This window comes from Talpa europaea, assembly GCF_964194135.1.
Source record: "Talpa europaea genome assembly, chromosome: 3".
NCBI lineage: Eukaryota > Metazoa > Chordata > Mammalia > Eulipotyphla > Talpidae > Talpa > Talpa europaea.
Window position 1 is genome coordinate 69,847,761 of NC_140069.1, and position 22,786 is coordinate 69,870,546.

The window sequence follows — 22,786 nt, forward strand, 5'->3', positions numbered from 1 at the left end:
GTGGAATTACTGGTCAAAGGGTATGTATATTTTTTATGTCTTTCTGAACAACTATATTTATGTTCTAGCCTGCAGTTGTTGAGAGGTGCTGGTTTTTCTACACCAGTGTTTCTCAAGAGTGGCTATGGATTAGGATCACTGAGGCATTTTTAAAAGCAGTGATGTCTAGTCTTTGGTCCTAGATTCTGGTTTCAAGGATCTGGGCTATGACTCAGCATTTATAATTTTGAAAGGCCCCCCCAAGAGATTTTAATATGCAGCCAATTTGCTAGGTGAAAGTGGTAATTCATTATTTTAATTATAATTTTCTTCTAAAATTGTTTCAGACATTCAGATTTGGGAGAAGTGACCCCAGAAATAAAAGTATCAGAGAGACGAACAGCCGTGGCCATTACAGGTAAACTTGGACATGGGCCCTCTCCAAAGCAGATACATTTTTTTCTGTCTCTTTGGGATTCTGGATTCTAATACCACCCTGAACTAGAGATCATGAACCCCTAAAATAAATATGTTTAAGGCTGTTGATTTTCCCTTTATAAGATTTCATCTAAGGATCTTTTAAGCTTTCCTCGTATATTTTAAAATAGGGTTCAAAATAGGGTTATATACAGGTGATTTATCACACATTTTACCAGGAACATATCACTTTAGTTTGAATATCTCATAACTGCCACCCTGAGTCATGTTTAGATTGACTCTTTAGTTTCTTAGATGGGCACTTCTAAGAATGAAAAGGGACAGCAGGTATGGATTAGGACTGTCCCAGGATACTGATGCTGTAGTCTTCCTGGTCCTGGTGCACATAAGATGCTTTTTCTTTTCTGGGAATTGGTAGGTTGAATGGTCGCTGTCTTTCATGAGTTCAGCTTTAAGGTGTGGCGTCTATACTCCAGATACCTTAATTTCTCTTACTAACTTATTTTAGATCTTTCTTGAATTTGATGTTTCTCAAAATGAAAATTTTCTACTAGATATTAATAGTGCCATTCAAAAAAAAAAACAACAACTACTCACAAGAATATGTAAGTTTGGGTTAATCCAATAATTCATTTTATTCCTTCAAACATATATTTATTGATACATCCCACATATTGGCATTGTCGTGGACATTGTGAATATAGTGAACAATAGTAAATGAATTGGCCAAAGATCCTTATCTTGATGGAACTTAAATTCTAGAAGGGAGGCTTTCTGGGAATTAATGGCTAGTTGGTCAAGGCTCATGGCAGAGCTGACATCTGGCCAGGTGACCTTCATTATCTCAAGATTTAGAATTGCACTGTTCAATACTATTAGTCATTAGGCATGTGATTTAAAATCAAAACTTAAAATTCAGTTACTTATTTATCATTGGCATTTTTCAAGTGCTTCGTAGCCAACCAGCTAGTGTCTGTTTATTGAACAGTGCAGATATAGAATATTTGTTTCATCATAACAAGTTGTATTAGAGGGCATTGCTCTAGAAAAGCAGAAAAGAAAACTTGGAAATGGACAAAGGAAAAGAAATTACCTTATTGGATGCTTATTGTGATTAGGTTGTCTAATTTTTACACCAACCTCATAAGACAGTTATTATAGTTCCTTTGTTTCTTTCCCCAAAGTTCAATCTCTGTATCTCTCCAGTGATTGAGGCTCCTGTAGTTATTTTTAAAGTTTTCATCTTTTTTTAGCATATATTTCATTTTTAATTAAAATAAGCTATCAGATGAAAAACCAGTTCTATTCAAGTACAATGTGAACTGACATATGTTAACCAGCATCCAGTTAAAGAAACTACTAAACCACCACTCCATAACTTTCCCTTCTAATTACTTCTCACTCCTCCTCTGCCAGAAATAACCACTCTCCTGACTTCTAAAGGCACACATTGGTTTTGCCTGGTTTGTGCCTTATAATCATTCTGTGATATTTTGCCTTATCTCAATTCTGAGGACTGAATAGTTATTGCATAGCTCATTCTTTTAAAAAAATTAACCATTTTAAGAAATTCTGGGAAAGATGGTGAGGTAGAAAGCACTAGGAATCTGTCTCCCTACTTGGAGACAGATTCTCATGTAACTATTTTGAAACTCTGGAGTCTTTTGAAGGCTTGCAACATCCAGGATAAATTAGGATAGCAAAAATGTAATTAATTTAGGACAATTTCCGCTCTTAACACAGTAACATCTACCCATCCTCAACTCCAGTCTCTTAGCAGGCAGCTAAGTACAGGTTCCTGAAGCAGAATACATACAACTTCTGAGAACAAAGATTGGACAAAAAGGACACTAACCTCCAGTGTCCTTTAGGGATCTGATTAGGGATCTGATTGCTCTGATCGCTGCTTGTGATGATAGAGGTGCAGACATAAGAGGACAGCCACTTTTGTTGTACCTCTCCATTTTTATAAGCCCTTCCTCCAGAAAAAATGACTTCCAGAAAATTTAAAGGCCTGCCTTCTTCCTCCCCCCAACTTCTCCACATACACACTTCATTTGTGAGTGTTTCCCCTTTGGAGAACCAGACATTAAAAACTAGGACACTCAAAAGCAACTTTATATATGGAGATAATGAGAAAGTGACGCACGTGCTAAAGGAAAGACTCAGAAATGACCTGAGAAGGTCTTAAGTTTACATTTCAGGCTGATCTGGATATGGAGATGGCCTATAATAAAAAACAGCAGGGGAATAGGAGCGACACTGATTTCCAGATTTAGTTTATAATTAGATTTAAATGTTCAGTTTTCAACAAAAAGATCACAAGGTATAGAAAAATGCAGAAAAGTATGACCCATTCTGAGGGAAAAGTAATTCAATAGAATTTGTCCCTGAAAAAGATCTAATGGCAGATATGTTAGATAAATACTGAAACAATGACCTTAACGATGCTCAAATAACTGAAGATGTGGAAAAAGTCAAGAAAATGGTATGTGAACAAAATTGAAATATCTATAAAGAGACAGAAAATCTGAAAAAGAAACCAAATAAAAAAAATTCTGGAACTAAAAGTATAATAATTAAAGAGAAAAATACACCATAGAGTGTCAAAGGCAGATTTGAGCAGGCAGAAGAATGAATTATGAGCTAGAGGGTAGGGCAATGGAAATTAATAAGGCTGAAGAACGGAAAGAGAAAAGATTGAAGAAAATGAAAAAGAGCCTAACAATGCCTGTGGGACACCATCTAAAGGACCAAAATATATGTCATGGGAGTCCCAGAAAGAGATAGGGGTGGAGGGGGAGAGAAAGAGAGAGACTATTTGAATAAATAACAGCTGAAAACTTCCCAAAGATGAAAAAGACATCCAAGAATATAAGCATCCAAGAATCTCAGTGATTCTAAGATAAATTTAAGGAGACCCACACTGAGAAACATAGTTAAACCTTGAAAAGACAGACAATAGGCAAACCTTGAAAGCGGTGAGAAAGAAACTAACCAATCATTGCAGTAAGTGATGCTCAATAAGATTATTTGCGGATTTCTCATTATAAATTTGGAAACCAGAAGATAGTACATCAGTATATTCATAGTGCTAATGTTATAGAGCAACCCCGATATTAAACGGGTTCCTGGCTGTGGGTCCTCACCCGCGCGCTTTAAAGGGACTTATGAATACTCTACTACAGACACACGCAAAAGGGTTAATAAAAGGTTTATTTACAAGAAAAAAAGAAATAAGGAAAATGTACAACTCAGGGAGAAAATAGGGAAATAAAGTCTTTAATGCGTCCTACCCGATCCGACGACCTGGAAACCCAAAGTCACTCTCAGAGCTGACCGGACGCTCCGAGCTGGCTGATAGCCCAAAAATGGAGAGCCCCCAAAGCCCACGTGTCTGTCTTTTGTATCCACCTGGCTGCTTAACCCCACCCTCAGGTCCCAGCCACCTTCCCTTTGGTGGTGATGGGATTTGGAGTTCCCAGTGTCTTTGGCTTTGACCTGGGGTGGGGGTGGAGTCCACAAAGCCTATATGGAATTTGCTTTGGGACTGCCTTTTCCCCCTAACACTAAAAGAAAGAAATGTCAATGAAGAGTCCTCCCTCTGCCAAAAGTGTCCTACAAAAGTGAGGGGAACATCAAAATATTCCTAGATAAAAATATGAGGGGTTTCAGCCACAGAAATCTTTGTGGCTACTAGACCTTCCCTGCAAGAAATTCTCAAGGAGGTCCTGGTTTATGAAAAGAAAGGATGCTGGACAGTGTACCTTGAAGCTGTACTGAGAAATAAAAATCTCAGTAAAGATAAATAAATGACAATAATGAAAATAGTATTGTAACAATGCTTTGTGAGTGTACTTTGTTCTTTATCTTGTTTAAGAGACTAGTGCAGTTAATGAAAACTTCATCATTTATGTCTGTTACTGGACAAAGTGTCTAAAAATTGTCACTGAGTAAGAATTTAAGAATTTCTCTCAACAGTTCTGGGTCTGGCCACCTACTGCTACAAATGCATACAAAAGGGCCTCTGGCACATTAAAAAAGAAAAAAAAAAAACAATTCTCACCAGCAGGATAGAGGGAGAAAGAGAAGTTCCAGTTATTGAACACTGGTGCAAGGTAGAGTTCCAACTACAGGAGCCAGCAGGGTGTGACAAGGCTTGTTATGCCTGGAACCTGGGCCTGCAACACCCTTGGGCAAAGTTTACTAAGTCCTAACCACTGGGTGTGAGGTTGCGGCAGAGGCTTGCTACTATTGAGGTCAGGGGGTTTCCTCTCTTCTTTGGAGGAGGGGATAAGACTGACTGCCCAGCTAGCTGGAGGGGCAACTACCCTTTAAAGGCTTCCCCCCAAAAGGCCTCTCTGTTCTACCTCCTTCCCAGCAGCCCCCTGGTTGCTCAGGACATCAGGGGCAGAGTTCAACCAGGGCACTGTGCGGTGCTTAGGTGGTGTCTGAGTATCTGGAGGTGGAGTTTGGCTCCTCATCTGCATTGTGCTGCTCCAATAACTGTGGTTTATAACACTAAATCTCATTTTCTACATGACTGAGGAGACCAGTACATTTAAAAGAATTTCTAGTTTGTGTTTTGGGACAAACAATGCATAAAAATGTAATTTTGTGAAAGGATTGGAGACAGAGCTGTAAAGGAACAGTTTAAGGTGTTATTGAAGTTAAGTTTCTATAGATTCAAATTAGAATGTTATAATTTTAGAATGTTAAATGTAATCCCCATAGTAACCAAAAGAATATTCATGAAAGGAAATTAAGAAGGAATTTAATATTTCACTATAAAAATTGACTGAATACAAAGACAAGAATTCAAAAAATGAGGGGCAAAACAGCACAATGACAGAAGTAAGTCTTTCTTTTCTCAGTAATTGCCCTAAATGTAAATGGATTTTGCTCTCCAAAAGACAGAGATGGACCAAATGGATATAATCCATTTGGATGTAATCCAATTGTAGCATTTCTACAAGATTTTCACTAGAGATCCAACGACTGCATGAAAAAAATTATAGTAAACTAAAAGAAATCAGGTGTGACTATAGTCACTAAATCAGACAAAACAGACTAAATCAAAAGACTGACAAAAGATAAAGAATGCCATAATATATTTAAAAAGTTTTCATACAAGAAGATAAAACAATTATAAACACTTATGCACCTAATGACAAACCATCAAAATATATGAAGCCCATATCAAAATGTGACTAAGATGGCAACATCTTTACTCACAAGTGGAAAAAGCAAGAAACTATTTAGGGACAGAACCACTGAGAATGCACTGTGTCAGAGTGAGGCTGATGTAACCCCTGTAATTTAGACCACACAGACTGCCTTAGAAGGGATGCCAAGGAGACACACATATTGCTGTGATGCAAGGGAGGTGGACAGGGACACATGGAGGCAACAGTTCAGGAGATGGGGTGGAAAAGAATGGCAGGGCTGCCATAAAGATCCTGGAGCGGGGAGACTATAGAGATGATGTGGAGGCCTAGTCTCTTGGCTCAGGTGAAATCAGAAGTGGAAGAGCTGAGGTGCATCACAGGATGGAGCAAAGAGGACAATAGAGAACACTCTCTAACATACAGTTCCCTCCCCTATCCCTCAGAATCTATGCTGGTGTAGTAAAGGGCACTAACAGCTAAAAGATTGCTGGTCTAGGTCTTTCAGGAACAAGTATAGTAGGATAACAACTAAACCAGCCAGTCGTTCCCCAGCTGAACAGCTTCTGGCTCCCTGTGCACCCTCCCTCCCCTGCTGACAAAGTAATGGTGCCTCCAGCAAGCCTGACTTGCCTGAGGCACATACAACCACTGTCATATTGTATGGATATAAATAAAGCTGTAACACCAAATACGGGAAAAGTAAAAGATAAGCTGCTAAATACTATGTTGCTTATGCAGATTTTAAATAAAACCAGGAATATTTTAAAAGGTGGTAGACTAGCCACTTGGAAACACAAAATAATATACCATTGGGCAACTCAGGTAATATGACATCTCAAAGAGAAAAAATCTCCATAAACTAAAGACATGGACACTTACGTCTTCCTAATGGAAAATTTTAAATAGTTATCATGAAGGAACTTAAAGAGATAAAACTCAGAAAAGCTTTTCAGTCAATTCAGGAATAAAATTAATAAGCAGAAAGTAGAAATGAACTTTAAATAAGAACTCAATAAATGTGAGCAAGAGTGCTATAGAAAGCTTTGGAACTGGAATAGATCTACTGGAGAATGTGGTCAGCATGCGCAAAGATAGAAACCTAGAAATGATTCAGGTGGGAAAAGAGAGAGTTAAGATATAAAAAATATGAAATAACAATGCTATTAGAAAAGGAAGCATGAGGATAATGGGTTACCCAGAAGGTGAAGAGAGGAAAAAGGGAACAGAGTGTATATTCAAAGAAATAATGGCTCAGAACTTCCCAAACCTGGGAAAGAGCTCAATACACAAGTTCATGAAGCGAATAGCTCATATAGCTTTCTAAATGCAAAAATACCTGCACCCAAAACTGGTCCAACCACTATGGAAAGCTGTGTGGAGATTCCTCAACCTACTAAAGATAGAGCTTCCATATGATCCAGCAATTCCACTCCTAGGTATTTACCCAAAAGACACAGAAACGTTGATTCCAAAGAGCACCTGCACCCCTATGTTTATAGCAGCACTGTTTACAATAGCTAAGCTTTGGAAACAACCCAAATGCCCAAAAATAGATGACTGGATCAAGAAGATGTGGTACATATACACAGTGGAATATTACTCAGCATTCAAAAAAGATAAACACATGCAATTTGCAGCAACATGAATGGAGCTGGAAGGGATCATGCTCAGTGAAATAAGCCAGAAAGAAAAAGAAAAATACCAGATGGTCTCACTCATAGCAGGAATCTAGAAAACCTAAATAATGGACCAGGAAAAAGAAAAACTATAAGAAAAAAAAAATCAAAATCAACAAACGACTATGAACCAGAGACACACTTTGGGGGGCTGTGGGGAAAGGAGGAATTGGGGTCAAAATCAGGGGGCTGCAATTATATGGGGAGTATAAAAAAAAACCTGCACCAAGACCCAGGACTGAAATGATCAGAGTCCAAGAAAAAGAAAGTATTAAGGTAGGTGGGGAAAAGAAACGGTTAATGTATAAAGGTATTCCATTCAGGCTATCAACAGACTTGTCCACAGAAACTCTTCAGGCCAGAAGAGAGTGGAATGTCTTATTCAGAATACTCAAAGTTAAAGCTTCCAGCCAAAAATACTCTTGTCACACAAAAATGTCTTTCAGGTATGAGGGAGAATAAAGACTTTCCCAGACAAAAAATGAAAGTATTCACCACCATTCTCACTTATGAGAAATGTTGAAAGGCGCTCTTTCTCTAAATGAATTTTTAAAATAGCATCAAAAAAAACACAAAAAACAAAAAAACCCAGAACAACCAAGGAAGTCGATAGTATCATAAAGCAGAAAACAGAATGGCAGTATCAAATCCACATATATCAGTAATCACCCTAATGTAAGTGGACTGAACTTACTAATCAAAAGGTACATATGGCTTTATGAATTAAAAAAATAAAACCCAGCAATAGCCACTTACAAGAGATTTATTTAATCTATAAAGACAGTTAAAGGGGTGAAAAAATGGTACCACAAGAGATTGGAAAATTATAAAAACAGGAACCACATATCAGATAAAATAGATTTTCAGCTACAAAAAACAAGAGACAAGGACATTATATAATGATAAAGGGATCTATATACAGCCAGAAGACATAACACTGATACATTATCACCCAGCATAGGCATGCCAAAATATACCAACTAAATATTAGCAGACCTAGAGACATTTACAGTCACACAATAATAGTAGGGGACTCTAACACCCCACTTGCAGCAATGGGCAGATCATTCAGTCAGGAAACCAATAAGGAAAAAATGGCCTTACATGACACATAAGATGAGATGGACTTAATAAATTATTGCAGAACATCCCATCTCAAAACAACATAATATACATTTCTTCTCAAGTGCACATTGAACATTCTCAAGGATAGACCATATGTTGTGATAAAAAATAAATCTCTCTAGATTTATGAAGATTGAAATCATATCAGATATCTTTTTTGGTCATAATTTTATGAAACTAGAAGTCAACCAAAAGAAGAAAATGCAGAAAATGACAGTATGTGGAAACTGAACAATATGCTATTGAACAAATACTGGGTCAACAAGGACTCAGAGGAGAAAAAAAAATACCTAGAGATCAATGAAAATGAAGGTGTGAATTATCAGAGCCAATGGAATCAGGAAAAATGTACTAACAGGGAAGTTTACAGCAATACAAACCTACCTCAGGAAACAAAAATCACAAAAAAATTCATTTACAACTAAATAAAAATTTAATTTACAACTAAAAGAAGCAAAAACTAAGGCAAAAGTCAGTGGTAGAAAAGAAATGTTGCAACTTTGAGTGGAAATAAACAAAATAGAGATCAAAAAGAGCATTGAAACCAAGCATCATTTCTTTGAAAAGACTAGCAAAATAGGCAGATGTTTAGTGAGATTAACAAAGAAGAAAATGTCCCAAATATATCAGAAACAAAAGAAAACTTACAGTGGGTACTATAGTAATATAAAGGATCGTAAAAGAATGTTATGAGCATCTATATGTAAACAAATCAAACCATCTAGAAAAAAAGGACTAGTTCTTGCACACAGCATTCCAAGACTAAATCAGGAAGAAACAGAAAATCTGAATAGATTAATCACAAGTAAGGAAATTGAAACAGTAGACAAAAACCTCCCTAAAGGCAAATTTCAGGACCAAATGACTTAACTAGTGAATTCTATCAAACTTTCAAAGAAAATTAACAACTGTCCTCAAACTCCTACAAAAAATTGAAAAGGGAAAAGGCTTCTGAGCACACTTTGTGAAACCTGCATTACATTGATTCCAAAACCAGACAAAAACATTACAGTAAAAGAATCATACACACGATCAAGTGGGAGGGTTTCAAGGACAGTTTAATATATGTGGAATCAATTGATGTGATAAACCACATCAGTGAAAGTAAGGACAAAAGTAATATGATTATTTACATAGGTACAGGAAAATAATTTGACGAGATTCATCTATATATGATAAAACCCCCAACAGAATGGGCATGGAAAGACTATATCTTAACATAAAAATGATGTGTAACAAACCCATAGCCAACAATATGATCAGTGGTGAAAAACTGAAAACTTTTCCTCTAAGATCAGCAACAAGACAAGTGTGTCATCTTGGACCACTAATAGCCACATAGAAGTGGAAGACTAGTCAAAGTAATTAGACAAGAAAAATGCTATGAAAATTATCCAAATTGGAAAGGAAGAAGTAAAACCAAAACTATTTGTAGATGACATGGTAATATTCATGGACTCCAGTAAAAAACAACAACAACAACAACAAAAAGAAAAAACAAACAAAAAAAACCCAAATTCTAGAAATAAAAAAAAAAAAATACAATGAAGTGGTAGGTTACAAAATTAATATTCAAAGTCTGTTGCATTTCTATTTGCAAATAAGGAACTAGAAGAGAAACCAGTTAAGCAATCCCATTTACAATCACATCGAAAAGAATTAAATAACTCAGGGGCCTCCCCAGTGGTGCAGTGGTTGAGCTCCGGGTTGCAAAGCTGCCTGCAGCCTCTGCAGCGCTGGTTCGATCCCCGGCCACTGGGCGAGGGTCCCACATGGCGCGCAGACCTCTCCTGCCACCCGCTGCTCCCCTCAGCAGTGTATTTCGTCAGTCTGCCTGTTCTATTCCTCGCTGTGGCTCTGGTGAATTCTCTCACCCTTCCGTGCTTCTGACTATACCCACTGCTTGTATGAATAAATAAATAAATCTTTAAAAAAAAAATTAAATTACTCAGAATAAATGTAACCAAAAGAATTGAAAACTCTAAGTGCTGAAGGAAACAGAAAAAGGCACAAAGAAATGGAAAGATATTCTGTGTTCATGGATTTGAAGAATGAACATCATTACAAATGTTATGTAACCTAAAGCTGTTTATTACTCAAACAACCCCGAGTCAAAAAGAAGAGTGAGGGTATCATGCTTCCTGACTTAAAGCTATACTCCAAAGTTACAGTAACTAAATTGGCATGATATTGGAGTAAAAGCAGACACCGATATCAGTGGAACAGCAGTGGAAGCCCAGAGGTAAATCCACACATATCTGGACAAGTAATTATGAAAAAGAAGCCGAGATCATACAATGGATCAAGGAAAATCTCTTCAGTAAATGGTATTGGGAAAACGGGACAGCCACGTGGTGGAAAAATGCAACTACACCACTATCTAATAAATGTAAGACGAAAATACATAGAAAATATAGGCAACCTGCTCCTTACATAGACTTTAGAGATGATATAGGGGATTAAACTCCAAATGGCAAGGGGGATAAAAGCAAAAATAAATGGGACTATATCAAGCTAAGAGGCTTCTGCACAGTGAATGAATCTATTATGAAAATGATAGGGCATTCTACTAAATGAGAGAAGATATTTGCAAATCATGCAACTGACAAGCAGTTACTATCCAAAATATATAAAGAACTCATAAAACTTAACAAGAACAGCAAAACAAAGCTGATTAAAAAATGGGCAGAGGATCTAAACAGACGCTTCTTCAAAGAAGACATACAGATGGCCAATGGGAACATGGAACAATGTTTGTCATCTCTTATAATTAGGGCAGTTCAAACCAAAACTACTGAGACATCACTGTACACCTGTGAGAAAGGCTACTATTATAAAAAAGACAAGAAACATGTGCTAGAGAGCATGGGAAAAGAAGTGGAACTCTTTCTACACTGTTGGTGGGAACATAATCTGTTGCAGACATCATGGAAAACAGTATGAAGATTTCTCAAAAAATTAAGAATTAAATTCTGTACAATCCAATTATCCCACTTCTGGGTATTTACCTGAGAAATACAAAAACATGAATTCAAAGAGGTATTTGCTCCCCCACATTTATCAAAGCATTTTTTGGAATCACCGATTAGAAGCAACCTAAGTGTCCATTGACAGATGTTTGGATAAAATGTGTATGTATGTGCAATGGATTACTACTCAACTGTAAAAATGATGAAATCCAGCGACAATAAGGATGGGCCTAGAGGGTAATATAAACAGTTGTACACCCCAAAATTGGATAACCTTAAGGTGGACAAATTTGTGGAAACAAACTTGATAAGGCTAGATGATAAAGAAGTGATAGGTTAGTATCAGTGTGCCCCACCAACCACCCACCACCTCCACCCCCAGTCTGTTTTGAGAGGCTCTAGTGGCTGAGGTTGGGCTGAGGAACCTGGGCTCTGGTACTGCAAGGATGTCAACTTCGCTTACCAGGGCTACTGTCCTGCTAATGAGCAAGAGGAAGCTATGACCCTCCTGGGCTGCCTTCACTTGGGCCTTTAACACTAAACAAGATAAAACAGCTTAAAGATAAGCCAAAACACATAGGTATAAAAGTTGGTGTACAAACCTGGAGTTGTAATGGTCGTTTTTATGCTCTGGAGTAGATGAAGACAAAAGGAGATTCTGATGAAGTTGTTCAAGATGGAGTCAGTAATCAAAAATAAAGCACAGCTAATACTTTTAGGAACAAAAATGGGCTATGTTAAAGACAGGTTATAGAGTAAGTTAGTGTTCAATAACTCGACCATCAAAGAAACATGTGGCTGTTCCTTTCTATTTTTTAAAATTTATTTATTTATACAAGCACTGGGGTACAGGCCAGAGGCACGGGAGGGTGAGAGAATTCACCAGAGACAGAGCAGGGAGCAGAACAGGCAGAAGGACTAACACTGCTTAGGGGAGCAGCGGGCCAAAACAGGAGAGGTCTGCTGCGCTACATGGGCATCTCCCCAGCTGGCCGGGAATCAAACCGGCACTGCAGAGGCTGTGGACAGCTTCACTGCGCTGTGCCACCAGGGAAGCCCTGTTCCTTTCTATTCTACATGACTATTCTTTGTGTAAACCCCAAGAAGGTGGAAGTCCTGGGACTTATTGAAGAATTCACGTGACTGTCGCATACTTACAGCTTATAATGTATGGCTGCCTTTTTAGGAAAACAAAGTGATGCATTTTAAAAAGGAAGCCAGTGTTTAGATTCGAGAAGTGACATTTGTATTTGTTTTAGAAGACAGAAAATGAGACACCAGTGCTCTTTTGGGGACATTATTCTATTCTACTCTTAACTCTTTCTGTTAGAAGCAGTTTTGTGAAAGTTGCTCTCCTGGATGAATTTTAGAGACTGTGTTTTTAATAGGTCTGAATGCACATCTCCCCACCAGATTAATAGAATTCAGACGGGAAGATTGCTTGTGTGATGAGGTGACACATTGATTTTCCCCCCAAACTTGGCATGGCTTTTCTATGTTTTTAATCCAAACTTTGTCAGATACCTCATTTGTTTAGACTTTAGGAGTACTAGACATTAAATGAAAGTATGCGACAAAAATTTCCTTCGGCTGTAGTGTATAATAGTGCTGAGTGAGGGGATCAGAAGAAAAATACTTTACCCACCTGTTTTTAATCCATTTCTTTTGCCATCCTACAAGTCTACTCAGAGATGGCATCTCAACTTGGCTTGGATCCTTTTTGTTGGAAGTTCTATTAAAACCATTTAGCCAGCTCTCGATTTTTTTTTATCTGGGAAAGCAAAACCCCAGGGAAGCTGAAGGGTTTTTGTCCACCCTTACGCTGCAGGCTTGGTAGGGGCAGAACTGGAACCACCTACATCTTCTCTTCCTTGTAGGTGACATGCCTGAGGAAGTCATGGACAGTAAATAGGTAGTTGACTTCCTTATCCAGTCAAGCTTTTAGTAAGATTTCTTATAATTTGATGGAGATCATATTTAGTTTTGCTTTAAGTGAGAAGAATCTTTAAAACCCACTTATGTGAAATATTATCTTACTTCTTTAAAACTATGAAACAGTAGTTTATACTAGCAGGGAAGAAGAATTAGAGATGAACACAAAATTGTTCTTTTGAAATGTATTAGTAATGGTAAAGCAGAACATGGGTGTCTTTTCTTAAAAGATCCCAATGTTTATATACCTTTGGGATCCTAAATGTAGACACTAAAATTTTTAAGCCTAATATTTTAGCCTAACATTTTTATCACTAACTTTTCTTTAACCATGATCATTTTGTCATTTAATTACTGATTTTTCTGCATTTAATTATTCTATGAGATGACATATATGCTTTTCGTGAAAGGTGACTTTTATGAATTGAAGTTGCTGAGTTCCTTTGTCATAGTTACTGGCACAAAATGCACCTTAAGTAGTAGCTTTATGTAGATGCTGCTGACTTTGTATCATTCATATAATTGTCAATTTACTTGTAATTTGTGCAGTAGTATGTATATAAAGATTGAATTGTCAGTAAAAAAATGTACCCTTAGCACCTGCACCCCTGTGTTTATAGCAGCACTATTCACAATAGCTAAGCTATGGAAAAAGCCCAAATGCCCAAAAATACATAAGTGGATCAAGAAGATGTGGTACATATACACAATGGAATAGTATTGAGCAATCAAAAAGAGATAAACTCATGCAATGTGCAATGGATGGAGCTGGAAGGGATCATGCTCAGTGAAATAAGCCAGAAAGAAAAAGAAAAATACCAGATGGTCTCACTCATAGCAGGAATTTAGAAAACCTAAATAAGGGACCAGGAAAAAGAATAACTATAAGAAAGAAAAAAATCAAAATCAGCAAGCAACTATAAACCAGAGACATGCTACAGGTGGGGGAGGAGGAATTAGGATAAGTGGGGTGGGAATTGTATGGGGACTATAACCAAGATGAAAATGCATACATTGTGCAAAAATGAAAGATGATGTAAAAAATATATAAAATAGATAAATAATTTAAAAAGAAAAAAACAGGGCCTCCCTGGTGGCGCAGGTGGTTGAGTGCTGCACTGTAAAGCTGTCTGCATCCTCTGCAGCGCAGGTTCAATCCCAGCTGTCCGGGGAGAATCCCACATGGTGTGCCAGACCTCCCTGTCATGCCCGCTGCTCCCCTCAGCAGTGCTTTTCATCAGTCTGCCTGTTCTGTTCCCCGCTCTGTCTCTGGTGAATCCTCTCACCCTCCTGCGCATCTGGCCTGTACCCCGATTCGTGTATAAATAAAATAAATCTTTAAAAAAAAACCCCAAAAAATCACCCTTAAAAAAAAGAAGAAATGGTAGGTTACATAAAACAGCATACAAAATCCATGCCCTTTTCATATATAAACAACAAACAAGTAAAAGAAATGAAGAAAATAACTCCACTTATAATTGCTTCAAAAAGAATTAAAAACATCAGCATCAACCCAAAAGAGAAGATAAAAAACCCACACAATGAGAACTACAGATGTTATTAAAGCACTTAGTGACATAAGGAGAGGGAAGGATATCCCGTGCTTGTGGATACAGAGAATCAGTATAATCAAAATGACTATTCTGCCTAAATACAAATTTAATGCAATCCCTATTAAAATGCCAACAATATTTTTCAAAGAAACTGAACAAAATACTGAAATTTATGTGGAACCAAAAAATGCCTCAATTGCAAAAACTATTAAGAAAAAAGGGGAGAAATGAAACTTTTTTTTTAAAGATTATTTATTTATTTATTTTATTTATTTATTTATACAAGCGCTGGGGTACAGTCAGAAGCGCGGGAGGGTGAGAGAATTCACCAGAGCCAGAGCGGGGAGCAGAGCAGGCAGAAGGACCGAAGTACACTGCTGAGGGGAGCAGCGGGTGGCAGGAGAGGTCTGCACGCCCTGTGGGACCCTCGCTGGCGGCCAGGGATCGAACCGGCACTGCAGAGGCTGCAGGCAGCTTCACAACCCAGCGCTCAACCACTGCACCACTAGGGGAGGCCCTCAAATGCTGTCTTAAATGTCCATTTAATACTCAATAACAATTATAATATTTGTTGAAAAAAAACTTCTATTTTGAGGGTAGTGGGTACTGTAATTATGGAGGGGGTGAGGAGAAGTCATTCAATTTTATGGGTTTTAATTTCTCCACTTAGAATTCAATTCAGTGGTAAGGTCTGGCCCACAGTCGCCCTTTGTGTACTAGTTGAGCCCAGCATTCCCTTTAGGTTGGAGCCCAATTCTGTCCCATAGTAACCAGTTCCTGACCAACAGAAAGGACAGTGAAGACCTTGTCTCCTGGTACCAATCCCTGCTCAAACCCTATATTTGCTACTGACTTGTGTGCTTACTTGAGGCTCCTTTATTTTTTTCAACCTCATTCTTATTCTGCTTGTTTATCTTAGCTTCCAGTGGTCTTCGCCTCTTGAACAATAGGCTCTCCCTCCCTTCATCCGTGGTTTCCTTGCTTTTGTAGTCTGATCCTTTGGCGACTGTACATCCTTGCCCTCATCCACCTAATATCTCTCCAGGTCCAACTGAGAGCTATTTCTTATTCTTAACAAAGAATGGCTCTGTCTTCTCTGGGTCTAACATTTAGTCCTGATTCTTGCTCAAAAGTTTTGTCTCAGAGCCACCTCAGCCCATCTTGGGCTTTCCTGGGTTTCCTATTCTCTTTAATCATTGCATCTTTTCAGGTGGCACTTTGGATTCCTTGGAAAAAATCTTATGATGTTTTTTGTCCACTTGGAATAAAATCTTTAGAGTGTTCAACATTGTGTGGAGTGATCTGTGTTGAGCAACTGTGTCTTCTCTGACATTCCCACATTTTCCTAAACCCCTTTCCTTTATTTCTATACATATGTCTTCCAGAGACCTCTAAAAAACTGAAATGTCATGTTTTTCTAGTTGATTATATGGAAGTCATGAATAATAATAAAAATATGAAAAAGGCAATCTCTTCTTGATTCATAAGCTTTAAAAATGTAATTTAAATTCTGGAGTAGGTGGTACTTTCAAACATCATAATAGTGAAAACATGCACAGGTGATTTTTACTTCCAAAGTTGTAATTGCCTTTATATTATGTTTGCAAGTAAAACATTAGGATTTTAAGGTCTTTCCCTCCAATGTAAACATCTGAATAGCACAATACATTCTATAATTAAAATATTTGTGTTGATGGGCATATCATGATTTAGAGACTTTGAAGAAAAAAGTTTACTTATAAGTCATATCTTTTCCTCAATTAAGAGTCTCTCCTCCCCCATATATATATACATCATGTTAAATGATTAGTAAAACTCCTTATGATAGAAAAAGGTTTTTATACCAGGTAATCCTGAAATTAAACCAAGGAATTTATATCAAATTATATTTAAACAATTGCTAAAATCAAAGATGATGTTTCATGATTTTATTTATATTTTGTTTTCACAAACTTTAATAAATTCCACAAGGGCTATATCTCAGAGCATCATTTTGTGTATAACTTAATATCTTGTGTTGAAAAAAAAATGTATGAAAAACTGAAGCCAATTATTGCATTCAAAATAAACATTAGCCACCTTATCCTCATTTTAAAGGTCCTAACTTGCTGCTGAAACTAAATGTGTGTGTGCTTTTTGTTCCAGATTTGGAATGGCGAGAAATGGAAGGAGATGATTGCGAGTTTCATTATGGAGGTAGAAACTACAGGATTTGGCAACAGAGTGGATTGGGGAAAGAGAGAGGGAATGGTAACACAAAAATGGGATTTTATATTTTAAGCAATTGGGAGAAGTTTGTATCTTAGTAAGAAAGAAGGAGGGCTCTTAGTTTAGCTTAAATTATTTTGTATCAGTCAAGGAATCCTATTTGATTGATATTTCATTTTCCTTTCCTTTTTTTTTAGAGGGTACAAATGAAGGTCAGGACAGTGACTTCCCAACAGGTATGTGCTTTTTCTGTCCTATTGTGGAGAATATTATCTTGGCTGGTGGTTCCTACAACCTTATGGCATTAGGATCACCTTTAGTTGGTATGCCGTCAATAATATTACCAGAAAAAAGAAACGCTAGGAAGTTGTTACCATACAGAGTGATCAGTCCTCCTCAGCATTTTAGGTAAAGTCTAAGAATCTGAGAGTCACGCCCTGGGCATGAGTAGATATCTAAGTAGGTTTGTTTGCTCCAACTTTTCCCCACTGCACTTTACTACTACTAAAATATAAAAACAATGTTCCATGTTTGTACAAGATAATGTCCTGGCAAAACTCAGACATCTTAGTGACACTCATGAAGGATTTCTGTAATAGCATGTCCTTTCCGTGATGCTCTTTTTTTCTGCACCAAGTTCAGTGGTTCCTGTACACTCTAAGCTGGTACTGTAGTCACAATGCCCATTGAACTCTCTGAGTTCTGTCAGGGCGGCCCTTCTTTGCTCCAGTGCTTTGAGCCCTGCTGGTTACCCAAGTGTGGTTCTGAACCCATCATGTGACACCTCAGAAAACAAGAAAAGGGATGATTATCTGTGCTGCTTCTTGTGTTTTATTTGAGCAGCTAAGGAAGCAACATAGGTGTCACTTCTTTGAAGAAAGGGATGGAGAAAATCCTGTAGCTGAACGGGATTTGTATTTGTTTATTTTGTTAATTTAATGAATATTGTGTACTAGTTATGTGCAGTGCAAAAATTGGTACACCAATACCGTAGCCAAGAGCAGGGATGGTGGATATGAACTTTAGAGACAGCATTACTGTTCTTAGCATCTGGTGCTTGTAAGATTTCATGTTATATTAGGTGATATTAAAAGAGCTTAACAAGTAAATGGAGACTCATGACAGTTTGAGACAAATATTTAATATAGTAAAAATTTCAAATGGTGGGCCTCCTTGGTGGTGCAAGGGGTTAAGACGCAACCTATGAAGCAATCCGCAGCTTCTCCAGCACGAGTTCCATCCCAGGCCGGCCAGCGAGCAACCCACATGGCATAGCAGACCTCTCCTGCCTGGACCACTGCTCCCATCAGCAGTGCACTTCAGTTGATCTGCCTGTTCCGTTCTCCACTCTGTCTCTGGTGAATCTTCTCATCCCCCCACACCTCTGGCCCGTACCTCAGTTCTTGTATGCATAAGTAAAAATAAATCTTTAAAAAAAATTTCAGGGCCTCCCTGGTGGCGCAGGTGGTTGAACTCTGCACTGTGAAGCTGTCCGCAGCCTCTGCAGCGCGGGTTCGATCTCCACCGGCTGGTGAGATCCCACATGGCGAAGCAGACCTCTCCTGTCTCACCCGCTGCTCCCCTCAGCAGTATATTTCATCAGTATATTTCATCAGTATATTTCATCACCTGCTCTGTCTCTGGTGAATCCTCTCACCCTCCCGCACATCTGGCCTGTATCCTGGTTCTTGTATAAATAAATTAACTCTTAAAAAAAAATTTCAAATGGTCATCTTGGCCTCACATTGGTAAGATGGTTATTTAACTACAGTTTCGACCACTCCATACTTAATCATATCCTTGTTTCCTTTTAAAATTCTCCAACTTATTTGTAAAGAGAAGGGAATATTAAATTGAAAATCAGAGTGAATCAGTGACTGTGTTCCCTATGGGAAATTCCTGGTAACAGTTTGAGGAGTTGCACGCTGGGCCCAGAACATTAGCCAGAAGCACAGGAATTTTTGGGAGTGCGTGGAGGTGTGGTTGGAGAATGGAGTCTGCATTTCACATCTAGGTGCATGATTGCTCACTCTGGCCAATTAAATTTGGGCTCAGTGTTACTAAATCTTACAAGTTTAAGACAAACCAGGTGTGTAGACTTTTACATGAAATCTCCCAATTCTTAAATATACTGCCTCATTTTCCTTTTTCTTTTTATATGCCCTATGTATCTGGCTGGATTTGCATCTGGGGTGGTGTAATTTTACCTTCGTCTTATTTAGGGGTGCCCTGCATTCTCCTCTCTGAAGTAGGCCGTTATGCACCCCTTGTGCTAGCCTATCCCTCCCCACCTCTACCTAGGACACCTAATGTATTGAGTGGGTGCTTATGTCTTCATTTCTCTCCACAGTGGAGAGAAGCAGACTACAAGAAATGCTGTCGCTTTTGGGACTGGAGACATACCAAGTCCAGAAACTTAGCCTCCAGGATGCTCTGCAGATCAATAGTGACAGCATGAAGAACTGGGCTCCTCAGGTTCCCAAAGACCTGCCCTGGAATTTCCTCAGGAAACTGCAGGCCCTCAATGCTGAGGCTAGGAACACCACCATGGTGCTGGACATGCCCCCAGATGCTAGGCCTGTGGAGAAGGAGAGTCAGATGGAAGAGGAGATAATCTACTGGGACACGGCGGATGACATTTCTGCAGATATCTACTCCTTCTCTGAGCTGCCCACCCCGGACACACCTGTGAACCCCTTGGACCTTCTTTGTGCACTTCTGCTTTCTTCAGATAGTTTCCTGCAACAAGAAATCATGTTGAAAATGTCCCTTTGCCAGTTTGCACTCCCTCTCATTTTGCCTGACTCAGAAAACCACTACCACACATTTCTGCTGTGGGCCATGAGGGGCATTGTGCAGACATGGTGGTCGCAGCCTCCAAAGGGAGTGGGCAGCTTCAGAGAAGACAATGTGGTCTTATCCCGAGCGCCCACCTTTGCCTTTGTGCGCATGGAGGTCAGCAGCAACTCCAAGTCCCAGCTTCTCAATGCTGTGCTCAGCCTGGGCCACAGGCAGCAGGATTACTTCTGGCATCGGGATCTGAACTTGGGCACCAACCCTCGGGAGATTGCAGATGGGCTAGTGGAAATTTCATGGTTTCTTCCTAGTGGCAGGGAGGACTTAGACATTTTCCTGGAGCCTGTGGCCTTTCTGAACCTGAGAGGCGACATCGGGTCTCATTGGCTACAGTTTAAGCTCTTGACAGAAATCTCCTCAGCTGTATTCATATTGACTGACAACATCAGTAAGAAGGAATACAAACTGCTCTACTCCATGAAGGGGTCATCCACGAAATACTACTTTATCCTAAGTCCCTACCGAGGGAAACGAAACACAAACCTGAGATTCCTGAATAAGCTAATTCCTGTGCTGAAGATGGATCACTCACATGTTCTCGTGAAGGTAAGCAGTACAGATAGTGCAAGCTTTGTGCAAAGGGTCCGCTCCATTGTGGCACACGTGGTTCGGTCCCCCTGTAGGAGGGTCTCTGTGGAGGATATGGCAAATGCTGCCCGAAAGCTGGGACTGAAGATTGATGAGGATTGTGAGGAATGTCAGCAGGCAAAAGACCGGATGGAACGGATAACCAAGAAAATCAAAGATGCAGATACCTATAAAAGAGACGAGCTAAGGCTGCAGGGGGACTCTTGGAGGAAGGTGGCCCAGGTGGAAAAGGAACTCTGTCAGATTCAGTGGGCTGGTGACCCTCCTGAGAAGCACAGAACTGAATTGAGGCATCGGTTACTGGAACTTCGAATGCAGCAGAATGGCCATGAACCTGCCTGGGGGCTGCAGGAGTTCATCACTGGCATCAGCAGCCCTTCCCTGGGTGAGAAGCAGTACTTCCTCAAGTGGATGGAGTGGGGGCTGGCCAGGGTGACCCAGCCAAGACCAAGACAGCCTCCAGAGACAATTCTTACCCTGAGACCAAAACATTGTGCATCTGTGGACTTAAGTGAACCACTCTGGTCTGAACCTCTGGGAGTGGAGCACTTTTTGCGGGAAATGGGACAATTTTATGAGGCAGAAAGCTGTCTTGTGGAGGCAGGAAAGCTGCCAGCAGGCCAGAGGCGGTTCGCCCACTTTCCAGCTTTGGCGTTGGAGCTGTTGTTGAAAGGGCTTCCCCTGGAACTGGTTGATGGGAGCACTCTAAGCACCCCCCTGCGCTGGGTCACGGGGCTCCTGAAGGAGCTGCATGTTAGTCTGGAGAGAAGGTCTCGATTGGTAGTCCTGTCAGCACTGGGTGTGCCAGGCACAGGGAAGTCCACCCTTCTCAACACCATGTTTGGGCTGCGGTTTGCCACTGGTAGGGGCTGTGACCCTCGAGGGGCCTTCATGCAGCTCATCACAGTGGCTGAGGGCTTCAGCCAGGACTTGGGCTGTGATCACATTCTAGTAATAGACTCTGGGGGATTGATAGGTGGGGCCCTAACCACGGCTGGAGAGAGGTTTGAGCTGGAGGCATCCCTGGCCACTTTAATTATGGCACTGAGCAACGTCACCGTAGTTAGTTTATCAGAAACAAGGGACATTCCTCCTGCAATTTTGCATGCATTTCTGAGGTTGGAAAAAACAGGGCATATGCCAAATTATCAGTTCGTGTATCAGAACCTTCATGACGTGTCTGCTCCAGGCCCCAAGCTGAGGGAGCGGAGGCAGCTCCTGGATCAGTCCAGTGATGTCAGCAGATCCACAGTGCAAATGGAAAAAGGTGATAGCATCCGGACTCTGGCTGACATGGCCTTTTGTGACCCTGAGAAGCAACATATCTGGTACATTCCAGGCCTGTGGCATGGAGTGCCTCCCATGGCTGCTGTGAGCTTGGGGTACAGTGAAGCTATATTTGAATTGAAGAGATGCTTGCTAGAAAACATCAGGAATGGCTTGTCCAACCAAAACAAGAACATTCAGCAGCTCATTGAGCTGGTGAGACGACTATGAGTGTGGAGAGAGGCCTGCTGTGGGTGACTTTTTCTGGTAGGGTGTCCACATGGGGCTGTGCCCAGTGTCTGAGAGAGACTGATGCCCAACATACATGGAAAGGGAGGAAAGTGAATGAGGGGGGAATCTAGAGCTTACTAAACAGTGGTAAGAAAGGAAATAACTGCACAGACCACCTTAGAGATACTCTCAGGAAGATCAAGCCCTGGGATAGGAAGCGGGACAAAGCACTCATGGGTTTTCTGTCTTTGAGCTCTGAGGGCCATGGGGGCTTGGCCTTTTGTGCAGCTGCCCTCCTTCATTTGCCCCTGGAATTGGAGGGTTTCTTCTCAGTTGCTTCAGTCCAGGCAGACGGATACCCAGGATATAGATCAGAAAGTTGTCCTGAGGAAGCAGAGGTGGCCCTTCCAATGAGTTCAGTATTAGTGACTCAGTCCTGCCCAAGGTAGTGCATGCCTGTGGCATGCAGGATCTGCCATGGCGCTCTGTTTATTGACTGAGATGGCAAAGGGCCACCTTCCCTTACCCCACCCTGGGAAGAGTTCCTGCCTTCTGTCCTGTACCATGGCCTTTGTTCACATCCTGCCACAGTACTCAACACGTGTATCGTGACTTCTCTGTTCATGTATCTGCCCCTACCCTAGACTGTGAGCTCCTTGAGGGCAGGGGCTGTATGTCACCCGAATTTCTACCCACAAGGCCTAGCACATTGTAGGCACTTAATAAATATTTGTTGAATGAATGAAATAGAATTGATGCACAAATAATAGTAATGGGGAGATTCCACTGTGTCTTAA

At 40.0% G+C, this 22,786-nt stretch overlaps 1 protein-coding gene across 2 annotated transcripts; it reads left to right on the forward strand.

The window, feature by feature from the left end:
* Positions 1-16,987: 16,987 nt before the first annotated feature.
* Positions 16,988-21,989, forward strand: LOC311168749 (up-regulator of cell proliferation; the record flags this gene model as incomplete). Of its 2 annotated transcripts, none has more annotated exons than XM_084230457.1 (3): positions 16,988-17,090; positions 17,246-17,284; positions 19,399-21,989. In XM_084230457.1, exons 1-3 carry the CDS (start codon positions 17,003-17,005, stop codon positions 21,987-21,989), a joined length of 2,718 nt encoding a protein of 905 aa, XP_084086583.1. In that variant the 5' UTR covers positions 16,988-17,002. The 2 variants fall into 2 exon arrangements, with proteins under 2 accessions (XP_084086583.1, XP_084086584.1); XM_084230458.1 differs by having other exon boundaries at positions 16,988-17,036.
* Positions 21,990-22,786: the final 797 nt, after the last annotated feature.